Source organism: Pseudonaja textilis, chromosome Z (assembly GCF_049901715.1).
Source record: "Pseudonaja textilis isolate UNSWEBS1 chromosome Z, rPseTex1.2, whole genome shotgun sequence".
Lineage (NCBI taxonomy): Eukaryota > Metazoa > Chordata > Lepidosauria > Squamata > Elapidae > Pseudonaja > Pseudonaja textilis.
Genome location: NC_142008.1, coordinates 2,977,043 through 2,989,525, shown reverse-complemented (window position 1 = coordinate 2,989,525; position 12,483 = coordinate 2,977,043). Strand labels below are relative to the sequence as shown.

Genomic DNA, 12,483 nt, shown 5'->3' with positions numbered 1-12,483 from the left:
CGTTCTAGCGTCCTCAGTGCTTATATTCTTACCTGGTTGGGTTATGAAATGTTTGCAGGAAAGCAACCAAACTCAGAGAGCGCAAAGGAGTCCGCATTTTCTTACTTACCTTCTTTCTTCTGAGTACAGGAAGTCCTCGATTTGCAACTGGTTGGTTAGTGGCTGTTCGAAGTTGTAATGATTCCCCCCACCCGCCCCAAAATAACCCTACATATAACCCAGATCTGAAGTTCTGACATCCGGGCATTTCCACCCCTGGTCGTGTGACTATGTCTTGCGTGCCCAGTAACTGGCCTGCATTACAGCCATTGACAATTATGGTCACACAATTGCAATTCATGATATTTTTGCTGGAAACTTGTTCCTGATAAATAAATAAACCCACATTTTATATATATATATATATACAGATAGTCTCAACATACAACCATTTTTCCCTAGTGATCATTTGAAGGTATAGTACTGAGAAGAAGAAAAAAGAACTTAGGATTGTTTTTCACACTTGTGACCGTTGCAACATTCTCATGGTCACTTGATCAAAATTTGAACCCTTGGCAACTGTCTCGTATTTATGACGGTCATAGTGTCCTGGAGTCACGTAATCCACTTTTGTGTCTCGAGAAGCAAAATCAACAGGATTCACATAGCAACCGTCTTATTAACAACTGCAGGGATTCATTTAACAACTGCGGCAATAAAAATGGGACAAAACTCATTGAACGGCTGCCTTGCTTAGTCGCGGAAATTGGGGGCTCAATTGTGGTTGTAAGTCGAGGATTATCGGGTTCATATACATACATATATGCAGCCTACATCAAAGCAAAATGGGTTCATTTAAGAAACATCATATATAGCTTTACAATGGCTTCGTTCTTCTTATGACCACCATGCTCACTTAATGACCAGTGCAAAAAAAAAAAGGTTGTCAAATCAGCTGTAAGCACAACAACCATCATGACTAATGCCCAAAATTGTGGGCTCAATTACCGTTGTAAATCGAGGACTGCCTGGAGCAGAATAGTTAGGGCAATAAAACGTTATTTCAGCAGTGCCATGAAATGCAATTTTTGTGTAGCACACCAGCGTGTTTTGCAGCTGCCATCTCCTGCCCCTGTGTAGACCTATCGCCATAGTCATTCTTGTTTTTTATTCCACCCCAATCAACAATTTCTCCTTTTTTTTTTTCCTTCCTGGCCTCGAAATGTTATGTTGCTCTCCGTATCTCTATTTCTGTGTTGAGTGACAAACCGGGAAATGCCTCAATCCCTAATGCAAACACACATGGATCATTGTGTCCTCTGAATGCACCATCCCGCCCCAGAATTAATCATTGTGGTCCCCACAAGACAGTAACAAATCTAAATATTTCTTTTATGCTTTCCAGTTTTGCGTGTTTCGCATTTTGATTCTGAGGTCTTTGGGTGTTTAGCTCACATTTTCTTGTGCGGATGGGAGTGAATCAAGCTGAATAATAGAATAGAATTATTTTATTGGCCAAGTGTGATTGGACGCACAAGGAATTTGTCTTTGGTGCAGATGCTCTCAGTGTACATAAGAACAAAAATAAAATACATTCATCAAGAATCATAAGATACAACACTTAGTGATAGTCATAGGTTACTAATAAACAGTCGAATCATGTTAGGAAACAAATAAAACAATATAAATTGTAAAGATACAAGCCACATGGTTATAATCATAAGTGGGAAGAGGAAGGTACTAGGAAGTGTTATTATAATCTAGCAGTCGAGGAACAATAGTAATATAGTCTTAGTAAATAAGTTGACAGTGTTGTGGGAATTGTTTAGCAGAGTGATGGCATCCAGGAAAAACTCTCCTTGTGTCCAGTTGTCCTGGTGTGCAGTGCTCTGTATAGCGTCATTTTGAGGGAAGGAGTTGAAACAGTTTATGTCCAGGATGTGAGGGGTCTATAGATATTTTCACAGCCCTCTTTTTGACTCCTGCGTATACAGATCCTCGATTGAAGGCAGGTGGGTAGCCATTGTTTTTTCTGCAGTCCTAATTACCCTCCGGAGTCTGTGTCTGTCCTGTTGGGTTGCAGAACCAAACCAGACAGTTATAGAGGTGCAGAGGACAGACTCAATAATTCCTCTGTAGAACTGGATCAGCAATTCCTTGGGCACTTTGAGCTCCCTGAGTTGGCGCAGAAAGAACATTCTTTGTTGTGCTTTTTTGATGATGTTTTTGATGTTAGGTGTCCATTTTAGGTCATGCAATATAGTAGAACCTAGAAATGTAAAGGTCTCTACTGTTGATACCGTGTTGTCCAGTATTGTAAGAGGTGGTAGTATGGGAGGGTTTCTTCTAAATTCTACCACCATTTCTACGGTTTTGAGCATGTTCAGTTCCGGATTGTTCCGGTGACACCACCAGGCTAGTTGTTCAACCTCCTGTCTGTATGCAGATTAAACAAAGAATTTAATGCAGAGCACATCCAAATAAAATTAATTATGAATGAAGGCAGATAGATATACATTTTTCCAGAATAATGTTGCAGGATCCAATCTGAGACCAGAGGTTCTGTCTTTTCCAAGCTTTTGAACTCTGCCGGAGCCCATTCCTTTTATAATATCAGTTATTATGGGATATTCTGTCCTTCATATTTATATGGTGCCTGGTTGTGAATGGCATTTTGGTTGTTGACTGGGGTATTGACGGCTAGCTATTAAGTCATTGGCTGTTGTTTCCTTTTGCTGCCAAGCCCTAAGTACTTTATAAGCCAGCAAACCAGCACTCCTGTTGACTGACAAGGGCCCCGTTTCCCAGCCTTCAATTATTTCCCTGGCTGTTTTTGTACCTATTCTGCCAACAATCTTAATAGCTGTGAAAGGGAATGTATGTCCTTGTTCATTTGATTCACCCACAGCTGGTGACTTGGCAGCACAAGGAAACAACAGCCAACAACTTAGTAGTTGGCCATCAGATAACAGAAAATTAGAGTTGGAAGGGACCTTGTAGGTCATCTAGTCCAACCCACTGTCCAAGCAGAAGACCCTACACTATTTCTGACAGATCTCTTCTTGAAAGCTTCCAAGGATGAAGCTCCCACAACTTCCGAAGGCAACTTCTGTTCCATGGGTTGATGGTTCTTCCTGTCAGAAAATTCGTCCTTATTTCTAGGTTAAATCTCTCCTTGTTCAGTTTCCATTCATTATTCCTTGTCTGGCCTACAGGCGGTTTGGAAAATAGCTTGACCCCTTCCTCCCTGTGACAGCCCCTCCAATATTGGAAGACCGCTATCATGTCTCCCCTGGTCCTTCTCTTCTCTAGACTAGCCATGCCCAGTTCCTGTAACCCGTTCTTCATATGTTTTAGCCTCCAGTCCCCTAATCATCCTGGTTGCTCTTCTCTGCACTTTTTCTAGAGTCTCAACATCCTTTTTTATAGTGTGGTGACCAAAACTGGATGCAGTACTCTAGGTGTGGCCTTACTAAGGCTTTATAGAGTGGTATTAGTACCTTACCTGATCTCAATTGTATCCCTCTGTTAATACAACTTAGGGTTGCATTGGCTTTTTTGGCTGCTGCTGCACACGGCTGGCTCCTATGTAGCTGGTTGTCCACTAAGACTCCAAGATCCCCCTCAATGGCCGTTGCAGCATCCTTATGATCACAGGATCAAAATTCCAGCACTTAGCAACCGACTCATATTTATGACAGTTGCAGTGTCCCGGTGTGTGTGCGTGTCACACAATCCCTTTTGCGACCGTCTGACAAGCAGTCAGTGGGGATTCACTTAGCAACCGTGTGATTAATGTTACAACTGCAGGGATTCCCTTAACAAACTCTGGCAAGAAGGGTTGCAACATGGAGTAAAATTCACTCAGCAAATGTTTCGCTTAATCATGGAAATTTTGAGATCAGTTGTGGTCACAAACTGACTACTTATCCAAAAGAGTCTAAATAGGAAACTTCCTGAAATGTAAAAAAAAAAAAAAGATTGCAGATTGAAGTTGCAAATCTCTCTATTTATTTATCAAATTAATCAAATTTTCATGCCACCTACCTTGATATCTGAGTGACTCTTGAGTGCTTTACAGGTTTAAAAAAAATGCAAAATCTTTGCAAAGTTGGACTTTAAAATGTGGAGACGGAGTTCTAGTCTAGTCCTTTTCAATGGGACGGGTAGTCCTTGACTTACAACCATTGGTTTAGTGACTGTTCAAAGTTGCACTGAAAAAGAGTGACTTACAAGAGTTTTTCACACCTATGACCATTGCAGCATCTCCATGGTCACGTGATCAAAATTTCGATGCTTGGCAACAACTGATTCATATTTATGACGGTCACAGTTGTGTGATCCCCTTTTGACAAGCAAGGTCAACAGGGAAGTAAGATTCACTTAACAACCTGTTACTAACTTAACAACTGCACTTGTTACTAACTTGACAACTGCAGTGTGTCAGGATTCCAGCAATCACCCTCATTAAATCATGATTCTTGAGCCAAACTTCAAAAAACTTCAAAGAATTCCTTCGAGGCGACATACTGACCCTGCCCTGGATGAAGCCAACTCTGGCCTACGTCATTTACAGTCAACTGTGACCCCGTTTCCCCCCTATCCCCCTGGGTGTGTCATAAATCACATTCTCCAATTGAGCATGTTCACAGGCTGAGTGCCATCAATCACGTTCTCCAATTAAATATATTTGCGGGCAAAAGCTCCGGTATTTTAGTTACAGTCTTTTAAAGATAAAGAGTTGGAATGTACTTCCGCTTTCAAACTGCTGCACGGCTCTTCCAGGTTTGTTTCCTTCCAACACCACCCCTTTTCTTTTTTGAATGGCAACTACTAAAACAGTCATAGGACTGTTTTATGAGTTGACACAATGATTCACTTACTAACTTTTGCAAGAGCAATCGTAAAATCCGACAAAACTCACTTAACTGTCTTGCTTTAACAATACAAGTTGTGGTCATAAGTCAAGGACTACTTGTGGTAACGGACACTATAAATCTAGGCGGGGTGGGCACATTTTATGATCTTCTTTTGTTGCCCATCTAGGTAACGTCAGCAGGAACTGCACCAGGGATGGCTGGTCAGATATTTATCCTGCCCCGTATCCAGTGGCTTGTGGGTATGATCCCAACATGACAATCAGTGAGGAACAGGTCAGTAGACGGGGAATCGAGTCGGATAGGAGGGGTGAGGGGTGGAAAGGAAAGAAAGAGAGAGAAAGAAAGAAAGAAAAAGAAAAATTGGAAGCGGAGGGAGGAAGGAAGGATGGAAAGGAATAAAGAAAGGGAGAAAGGAAGGAAGAGAGAGAAGGAAGGAAAGAAAGAGAGAGAGAAGAAGAGAGAAAGGGAGGGAGGGAGAGAGGAAGGAAAAGAGGAAGGAAGGAAGGGAGAAAAGGAAGGAAGGAGAAGATGAATGGAAGGAAGAGAGGGAGGGAGGGAGGAAGATGAGGAAAGAAAGAATAGAGGGAGGGGAAGAGGAGGAGGAAGGAAAGAAGGAAAGGAAGAGAGATAATGGGAAAGAAACAGAAGAAAGGGAAGAGAAGGAAAGAAGGAGAGAGAGAGAGAAGAGAGACCAAGTTGACTAAAAGGACTTTATCTAGTTGTGTCCCAGTTTTTTTATTAGTACAAATATCTCAAAACGGCAAACATATCAAAAAAAATGTCCTCCTATTTTCCCCATAACAACAACCCTGTGAGGTGAGTTGGACTGAGAGAGAGAGCAACTTGTCCAAAGTCACCCAGCCGGCTTCCACACCTAAAGGCGGGACTAGAACTCACCGTCTCCTGGTGATTGGCTCAAAGTCACCCAGCCGGCTTCCATACCTAAAGGCGGGACTAGAACTCACCGTCTCCTGCTGATTGGCCCAAAGTCACCCAGACGGCTTCCATGCCTAAAGGCGGGACTAGAACTCACCGTCTCCTGGTGATTGGCTCAAAGTCACCCAGCCGGCTTCCATACCTAAAGGCGGGACTAGAACTCACCATCTCCTGCTGATTGGCCCAAAGTCACCCAGACGGCTTCCATGCCTAAAGGCGGGACTAGAACTCACCATCTCCTGGTGATTGGCTCAAAGTCACCCAGCCGGCTTCCACACCTAAAGGCGGGACTAGAACTCACCGTCTCCTGCTGATTGGCCCAAAGTCACCCAGACGGCTTCCATGCCTAAAGGCGGGACTAGAACTCACCGTCTCCTGCTGATTGGCCCAAAGTCACCCAGACGGCTTCCATGCCTAAAGCTGGGACTAGAACTCACCATCTCCTGCTGATTGGCCCAAAGTCACCCAGCCAGCTTCCATGCCTAAAGGCGGGACTAGAACTTACCATCTCCTGCTGATTGGCCCAAAGTCACCCAGCCGGCTTCCATACCTAAGGCAGGACTAGAACTCACCATCTCCTGCTGATTGGCCCAAAGTCACCCAGCCGGCTTCCATGCCTAAAGGCGGGACTAGAACTCACCGTATTCTAGTGATTGGCTCAAAGTCACCCAGCCGGCTTCCACGCCTAAAGGCGGGACTAGAACTCACCGTCTCCTGGTGATTGGCCCGAAGTCACCCAGCTGGCTTTATGGCAGAGTCAGCACTTGAACTCACAGCTTCCTGTTTTTCAACCTGCTGGCTTAACCGCTGGACCAAACTGTTTCTCTTTTGTATTTGAAGGGTGGAAGCATGATTGCTCCGAGCAGGTCATAGCTGGGATCCCTGCAGGACAGTTGTGTTGCCGTTCTTGGGGTTGGGATTATATCACTGAAATCTACTCTACGTAAGGCCCAGCCTGTGGGTAGGCCTCAGCTTACAACAGGCCTAATATCAAGCGAGTTGCTCCCAATTTTACCACCTTTTCTGCCGTGGTTGTAAAACGAATCATTGCAGTTCTTAAATGAATCAGTCGTGAAGCGAAACCCGTCTTTCCCCATTGACTTCGCTTGTCAGAAAGTGGACGGAAATTTTTTGATGCAACGGTCGTAAGTGTGAGGACCGATCGTTTTCAGCACCGTTTTAAGTTTGAGTGGTCTGTAAAGGGATTATTGTAAGTCAAGGACTCCGTAGAGCCGTCTGGGCAGAAGATTTGCACTTAATGGCTTCTCGGTTCATTTAATTAGCCAATTAACCCTCCACTTACAAAGATTCATTTACTGACCGTTCAAGATTACAGCGGCCCTGAAAAAGAGACTTACAACCATTTTTCACACTTACGACCGTTCACATGATCAAAATTCTGACGCTTGGCTGCCAACCCACATTTATGACAGTTGCAGTGTTCCAGGGATCACGGGATTCTCCTTTTGTGACCTTCTGACGAGTGAAGCCTATGGGGCGGGGATCCAGATTCACTTAAGGACTGTGTTAACTCACTTAACAACTGTAGTGGTTCACTTAACAATGGTGGCAAAGATAGTGCATAGAATGGGTCAAAACTCCCTTTAGAAATGTCTCAGTTAATGTTCTGACCCAAACCTGTTTCCAAGAGAGAAAACACGAGACAAAAGTAAACAGCAAAACTTTTTAATTTTTCTTTTCAAATCCCGTTCCTTCCCGGTTAAAAGGCTGTTTCAAACTAATTGTCTCTAATAAGAACGAGCCTTGCCAAGGTGGTGAAAGGCTGCCAAGAACACTAGATAAAGTTGCTAAGAAATATTTCAAACACAAAAAGTCTCCAAACACCAACCAAGATACTCCAAACGTCCTCAAGGCTTGAGTGCAAAAACTTCTTTGCTTCCTGCAAAGGACTCTGGTTTCTCAGCTGGCTTTTATCTCTTAAAGGAGGGGCCATCCCCTTGCAGTCTTACTCCCGAGTCGCCCGTGCTGCTGTTTCCTTCAAATAGTCTTGTGCACACGTGCTGAGCACAGGCTCCTCGGGCTCCTCTTCATCACTGCTGCCAGCCTCCACAATCTCCAAAGACAGCACTCCACTCCCTGGTGGTCCTGGTCCCATCCCTGCCTCACATGCAGGTCTCAGAGACCTGCTGCCAGCGAGCCACAACAGTTAGCAATAGAAATTTTGGGCTCAGTTGTGGTCATAACTCAAGGACCACCTGGATTTGTCAAACCAGATAAAAGTGTTGACCGCTCTGTTGTGCTTCTCTCTCTCTCTCTCTCTCTCTTTCTCCGCAGAGTGCCGTCTTCTATGGCACAGTGAAAACTGGATACACCATCGGGCATAGTTTGTCTCTCATTGCTCTGATAGTGGCCATGATGATTCTCTGCGTCTTCAGGTAATGGGGAATCACCTGGCCCCCGGGGGGGGGGAGGGGCACGGAGGTTGGGTTTCTTCACCCGCAAGTGCAGCCTTCCGTACAGGTAGTCCTCAACTTATGACCACGAAATTGAGACCCCAATTTCCACAGCTAAGCAAGAGGGTTCTTAAGTTTTGGGTTTCTTTACCCCATGTTACAAAACTTTCTGGCCACTGTTGCTCAGTGAATCCCTGCACGGTTGTTAAGTGAACTCCCCCAGTGACTTTGCTCGCCAAAGGGGAATCAGCGTGACCTTTGGGACACCAGCAGCCGTCATAAATTGGAACCTATTGCCAGGCATCCGGATTTTGATCAGGAATGCTGCAATGGTCGCAGGTGTGAAAAATGGTCACCGTGTCACTTTTTCCAGGGCTTTTGGATCTTTTGTCACTAAAGGAATGGTTGAAAGTCGAGGACTGTTTCTCAACCATTACAACTTGAAGATATGTGGACTTTTTTTAGCTTCTCTTTCTCTTCCTTCTTCTACTTCTTCTTTTTCTTCTTCTTCCTTCTTCTTCTCCCTCTTCTTCTGATTCTTCTTTTTCCTTTTCCTTCTTTACCCTTTTCTTCTCCTTCTTCTTCTTCTTCTTCTCCATCTCCTCCTTTCTTTTCTTCCTCTTTCTCTTCTCCCCTTTTCTTTCTCCTTCACCTCCTTTCTCCTTCTCCTCCTCCTCTTTCTTCCTCTTCTTCACCTCCTTTTTCTTCTCCTTCTTCTTCTCCATCTCCTCTTCCTCCTTTCTTTTCTTCCTTTTCCTCTTCTCCTTTGCCTCCTCTATCTCCTTCTCCTCCTCCTCCTCTTTCTTCCTCTTCTTCACCTCCTTTTTCTTCTCCTTCTCCATCTCCTCCTCCTCCTTTCTTTTCTTCCTCTTCCTCTTCTCCTCCCCTTCTTTCCCTCCTCCTCCTCCTCCTCTATCTCCTCCTCCTCCTCCTCCTCTTCCTCCACTAAAATCCAGTCCTCCTACTAACCAGGGGGATTCTGGGAGTTCTAACTCGTTGTCCAGCAAGCCAAGCAGAAAAACTTCATGTTGCACGTTCGGTTCCGACTCTCAACTTCTTTAAGCATCCACCAGAGACGGTCAAAAGCGCCTTCGGATACAAAGAGTGCCCATCATCCTGTCGTCTTTCTCCTTTGCAGGAAGTTGCACTGTACCCGGAATTATATCCACATGCATCTATTTATGTCCTTCGTCCTTCGTGCGGTGGCCGTCTTCGTCAAAGACTTCATTCTCTTCGAAAGCAGAGAATCAGAGTACTGCTCCATAAGCTCGGTCAGTCTCGTCCATTGTCCACTCTGTCCGGTGTCCTCCTACCTTTGAACGTCAGTTCGCCACCCCCCAGTCATTTAACTAACGGCAGTCCTTGACTTATGACCGCAGTTCAGCCCCAAACCTCCATTGCTAAGTGAAACATTTGTTTAGCGGGTCTTGCCCCAATTTATGACCTTTCTTGCCAACGGTTGTTAAGTGAATTGCTGCAGCTGTTAAGTTGTTAAGCGAATCAAAGCTTCCCCCATTGACTTGGCAGATCAGGAGGTTGCAAGAGGGACCCCTGGACGCTGCAACCGTCATAAATATGAGTCAGTTGCCAAGCCTCTTGACTTTTGATCGCGTGACCCTGGGGACGCTGCAGCGGTTGTAAGTGTGAAAACTGGTCATTGTCAAGATTCCGGCAGTTCCCCCCTCCCCCATTTAAACCATGAGTCTCGAGCCAAACTTCCAAAACTTCAGAAGGATTTATTGGGAGTTAAACTCTCCGGCACTGCCTGGGTGTAGCCGACTCTGAGACATATAATCTATTGTCACCCTTGACCCTGGTTTTCCCCTCCACCCCCTGGGTGTATCATAATTCATATTCTCCAATGGGACACATCCCTAGCCAAGAGTCATCCATCATGCTCTCCAATTAGAAATTTGCGCAGCAGAAACTCCAGTCACCCATTTCCTATCTTTGAAAACATTGATGGAATGCACTTTCGGTTTGCAAGCTGCTGCACTGTTCTCCCCGCTCCTTTTCCATTGGCAAGTCTAAAAAAACCCATAGAAATATTTTATAAGTTGACAGTCATAAGTTCACTTTTTCAGTGTTGTTGTTGCAATTTTGAAAGGTCACTAAAGGAACTGTTGTAAGTCGAGGACTACCTATCTTGTGGTTGCGTCATTTCTTTTCCTCCTTTCCTGAAATGTATAAATACGAGCATATTCCTTCGGTCTGGAGGAGCCCCTGCCATCGTTTTTTAAACGGGACAGGTAGTCAACCCTAGAACGGTCGTAAGCGTGAAAAACGTTCATAAGTCAGTGCCTTCGTAACTTTGAATGTCACGACGAACTGTTGTAAGTCGAGGACCCCACCCTCAAGTTTAGTGTGTAATTTCAAATGGTCACTAAATGAATATTTGACCGCAGATCAAACAGGGCCTCGCCTTTTCAAATAACTAAAACTCTCCTTTTTTAATTGCCTAGTTAAATTTGTCGGTTTCAATCTTTGTGTAAAAACACATCCGGAGTGTGAAAACCAAGCAGGATATTGCTAATATAAGCCAGCCGGCACAAGCTAATAAATTCCAACCATAGGTGGAAAAAATAATAACAACAGTATACATAATATTGTGTAATGTTTTTTTCCCCAAACAGTTGGCTTCTTAGCATGTGTTGGAGCAGGTTTAAGTCCTGAGGAGAGAGGAAATATATACATATATATATATATGTATTTTCAATTTTGCCAAGTCATTTTTACAGTGTGTAAATATGAAGAGGTCTTCGGGGTTCGTCGTTCTTACAGAGGGCAGAAGGATTATACAAAGAAACACTATAAAAAAGACAAACAGCCTTAATAACCGGTTGTATCCTTTCTGATTTATGGCTGTTTCTTTCCAAGCGACAATGACTGCACTTCCTGAACTCATTTTCCTCCTCCTATTTTCCACACAAGACAATCCTGTGAGGTTGGTTGGAGAGAGAGGGGGAATAGGGAGAGAGAGAGAGAGAGAGAGAGAATAGCCCAAAGTTACCTAGCTGGTTTTGGAGCTAAGCAGAACTAGAATTCCCAGGCTCCTAGTGATTGGCCCAAAGTCTCCCAGGCGGCTTTCATGCTAAGTTGGGACTAGAACTCTCTCTCTCCTAGTGACTGGCCCAAAGCCACCAAGAAGGCTTTCATAGTTAAGTGGTACTAGAACTCTCTCTCCTAGTGACTGGCCCAAAGTCACCCAGATGGCTTTCATGCTAAGGTGGGACTAGAACTCTCTCTCTCCTAGTGACTGGCCCAAAGCCACCAAGAAGGCTTTCATAGTTAAGTGGTACTAGAACTCACTCTCCTAGTGACTGGCCCAAAGTCACCCAGATGGCTTTCATGCTAAGGTGGAACTAGAACTCTCTCTCTCCTAGTGACTGGCCCAAAGTCACCCAGATGGCTTTCATGCTAAGGTGGGACTAGAACTCACTGTCTCCTAGTGACTGGCCCAAAGTCACCCAGATGGCTTTCATAGTTAAGTAGTACTAGAATTCTCTCTCCTAGTGACTAGCCCAAAGTCACCCAGATCATGGCTAAGGCGGCACTAGAACTCACTCTCTCCTATTGGTTGACACAAAGTCACCCGGCTGCCTTTGATGCTTTCACTTGATTGGCTGCCTCTCTGACTTCAAACGGCCACTAAAGGAATGGCTATTAGTCCAGCCAAGCATATGAAATTTGATCAGGTGCCATGGGATGCTGCAGCAGTCATAAACATGATAAACAGTCCTAAAATCGCTTTTCTTCGTGCCGTTGTAACTGCAAACGGTTACTAAATAAACCGTCATAAGTCGAGGACGGTGTAGGAGCAAACAGAGAAAATGTGTCTCCCCTCAAAGGGCTGTTTTGGACCCCCATGCATTGTTGGGAAAGTGTGCCTAGACAACAAATAGCAAACTCACCTTTGCCACTTGAATCCTTAATCCAAATTGCTTTGTTTCCCCTTTTCCAGGTGGGTTGCAAAGCTGCAATGGTGTTTTTCCAGTACTGCATCATGGCTAATTTCTTCTGGCTTCTGGTTGAGGGCTTGTACCTTCACACCCTCCTGGTCATCTCCTTCTTTTCGGAGAAGAAATACTTCTGGTGGTACATTGTCATAGGCTGGGGTCAGTCGTTTTTATTTCCCTACGCAGATGCCTTCCATGCATTGCTGTTAGTTTATTTGACTTTAATATTTTTACCAATAGCTCAAGGCGGCGAACGTGCATTAAAGACCCCTTTCTCCTCCAGTTTTTCCCATAACAACAACAACCCTGTGAGGTAGA

General features: G+C 44.5%; 1 protein-coding gene across 1 annotated transcript in view; it reads left to right on the top strand.

Annotated features, from left to right (window-relative positions):
* The window catches only part of VIPR1 (vasoactive intestinal peptide receptor 1), a 68,765-nt gene that overhangs the window by 41,406 nt on the left and 14,876 nt on the right, over nucleotides 1–12,483 (top strand). Inside the window, exons 4-7 of the mRNA XM_087916904.1 lie at nucleotides 5,026–5,132; nucleotides 8,091–8,191; nucleotides 9,348–9,480; nucleotides 12,171–12,324. Of these exons, the coding sequence (XP_087773030.1) occupies nucleotides 5,026–5,132; nucleotides 8,091–8,191; nucleotides 9,348–9,480; nucleotides 12,171–12,324 (495 nt within the window). The remainder of the gene's footprint in view (nucleotides 1–5,025; nucleotides 5,133–8,090; nucleotides 8,192–9,347; nucleotides 9,481–12,170; nucleotides 12,325–12,483) is intronic.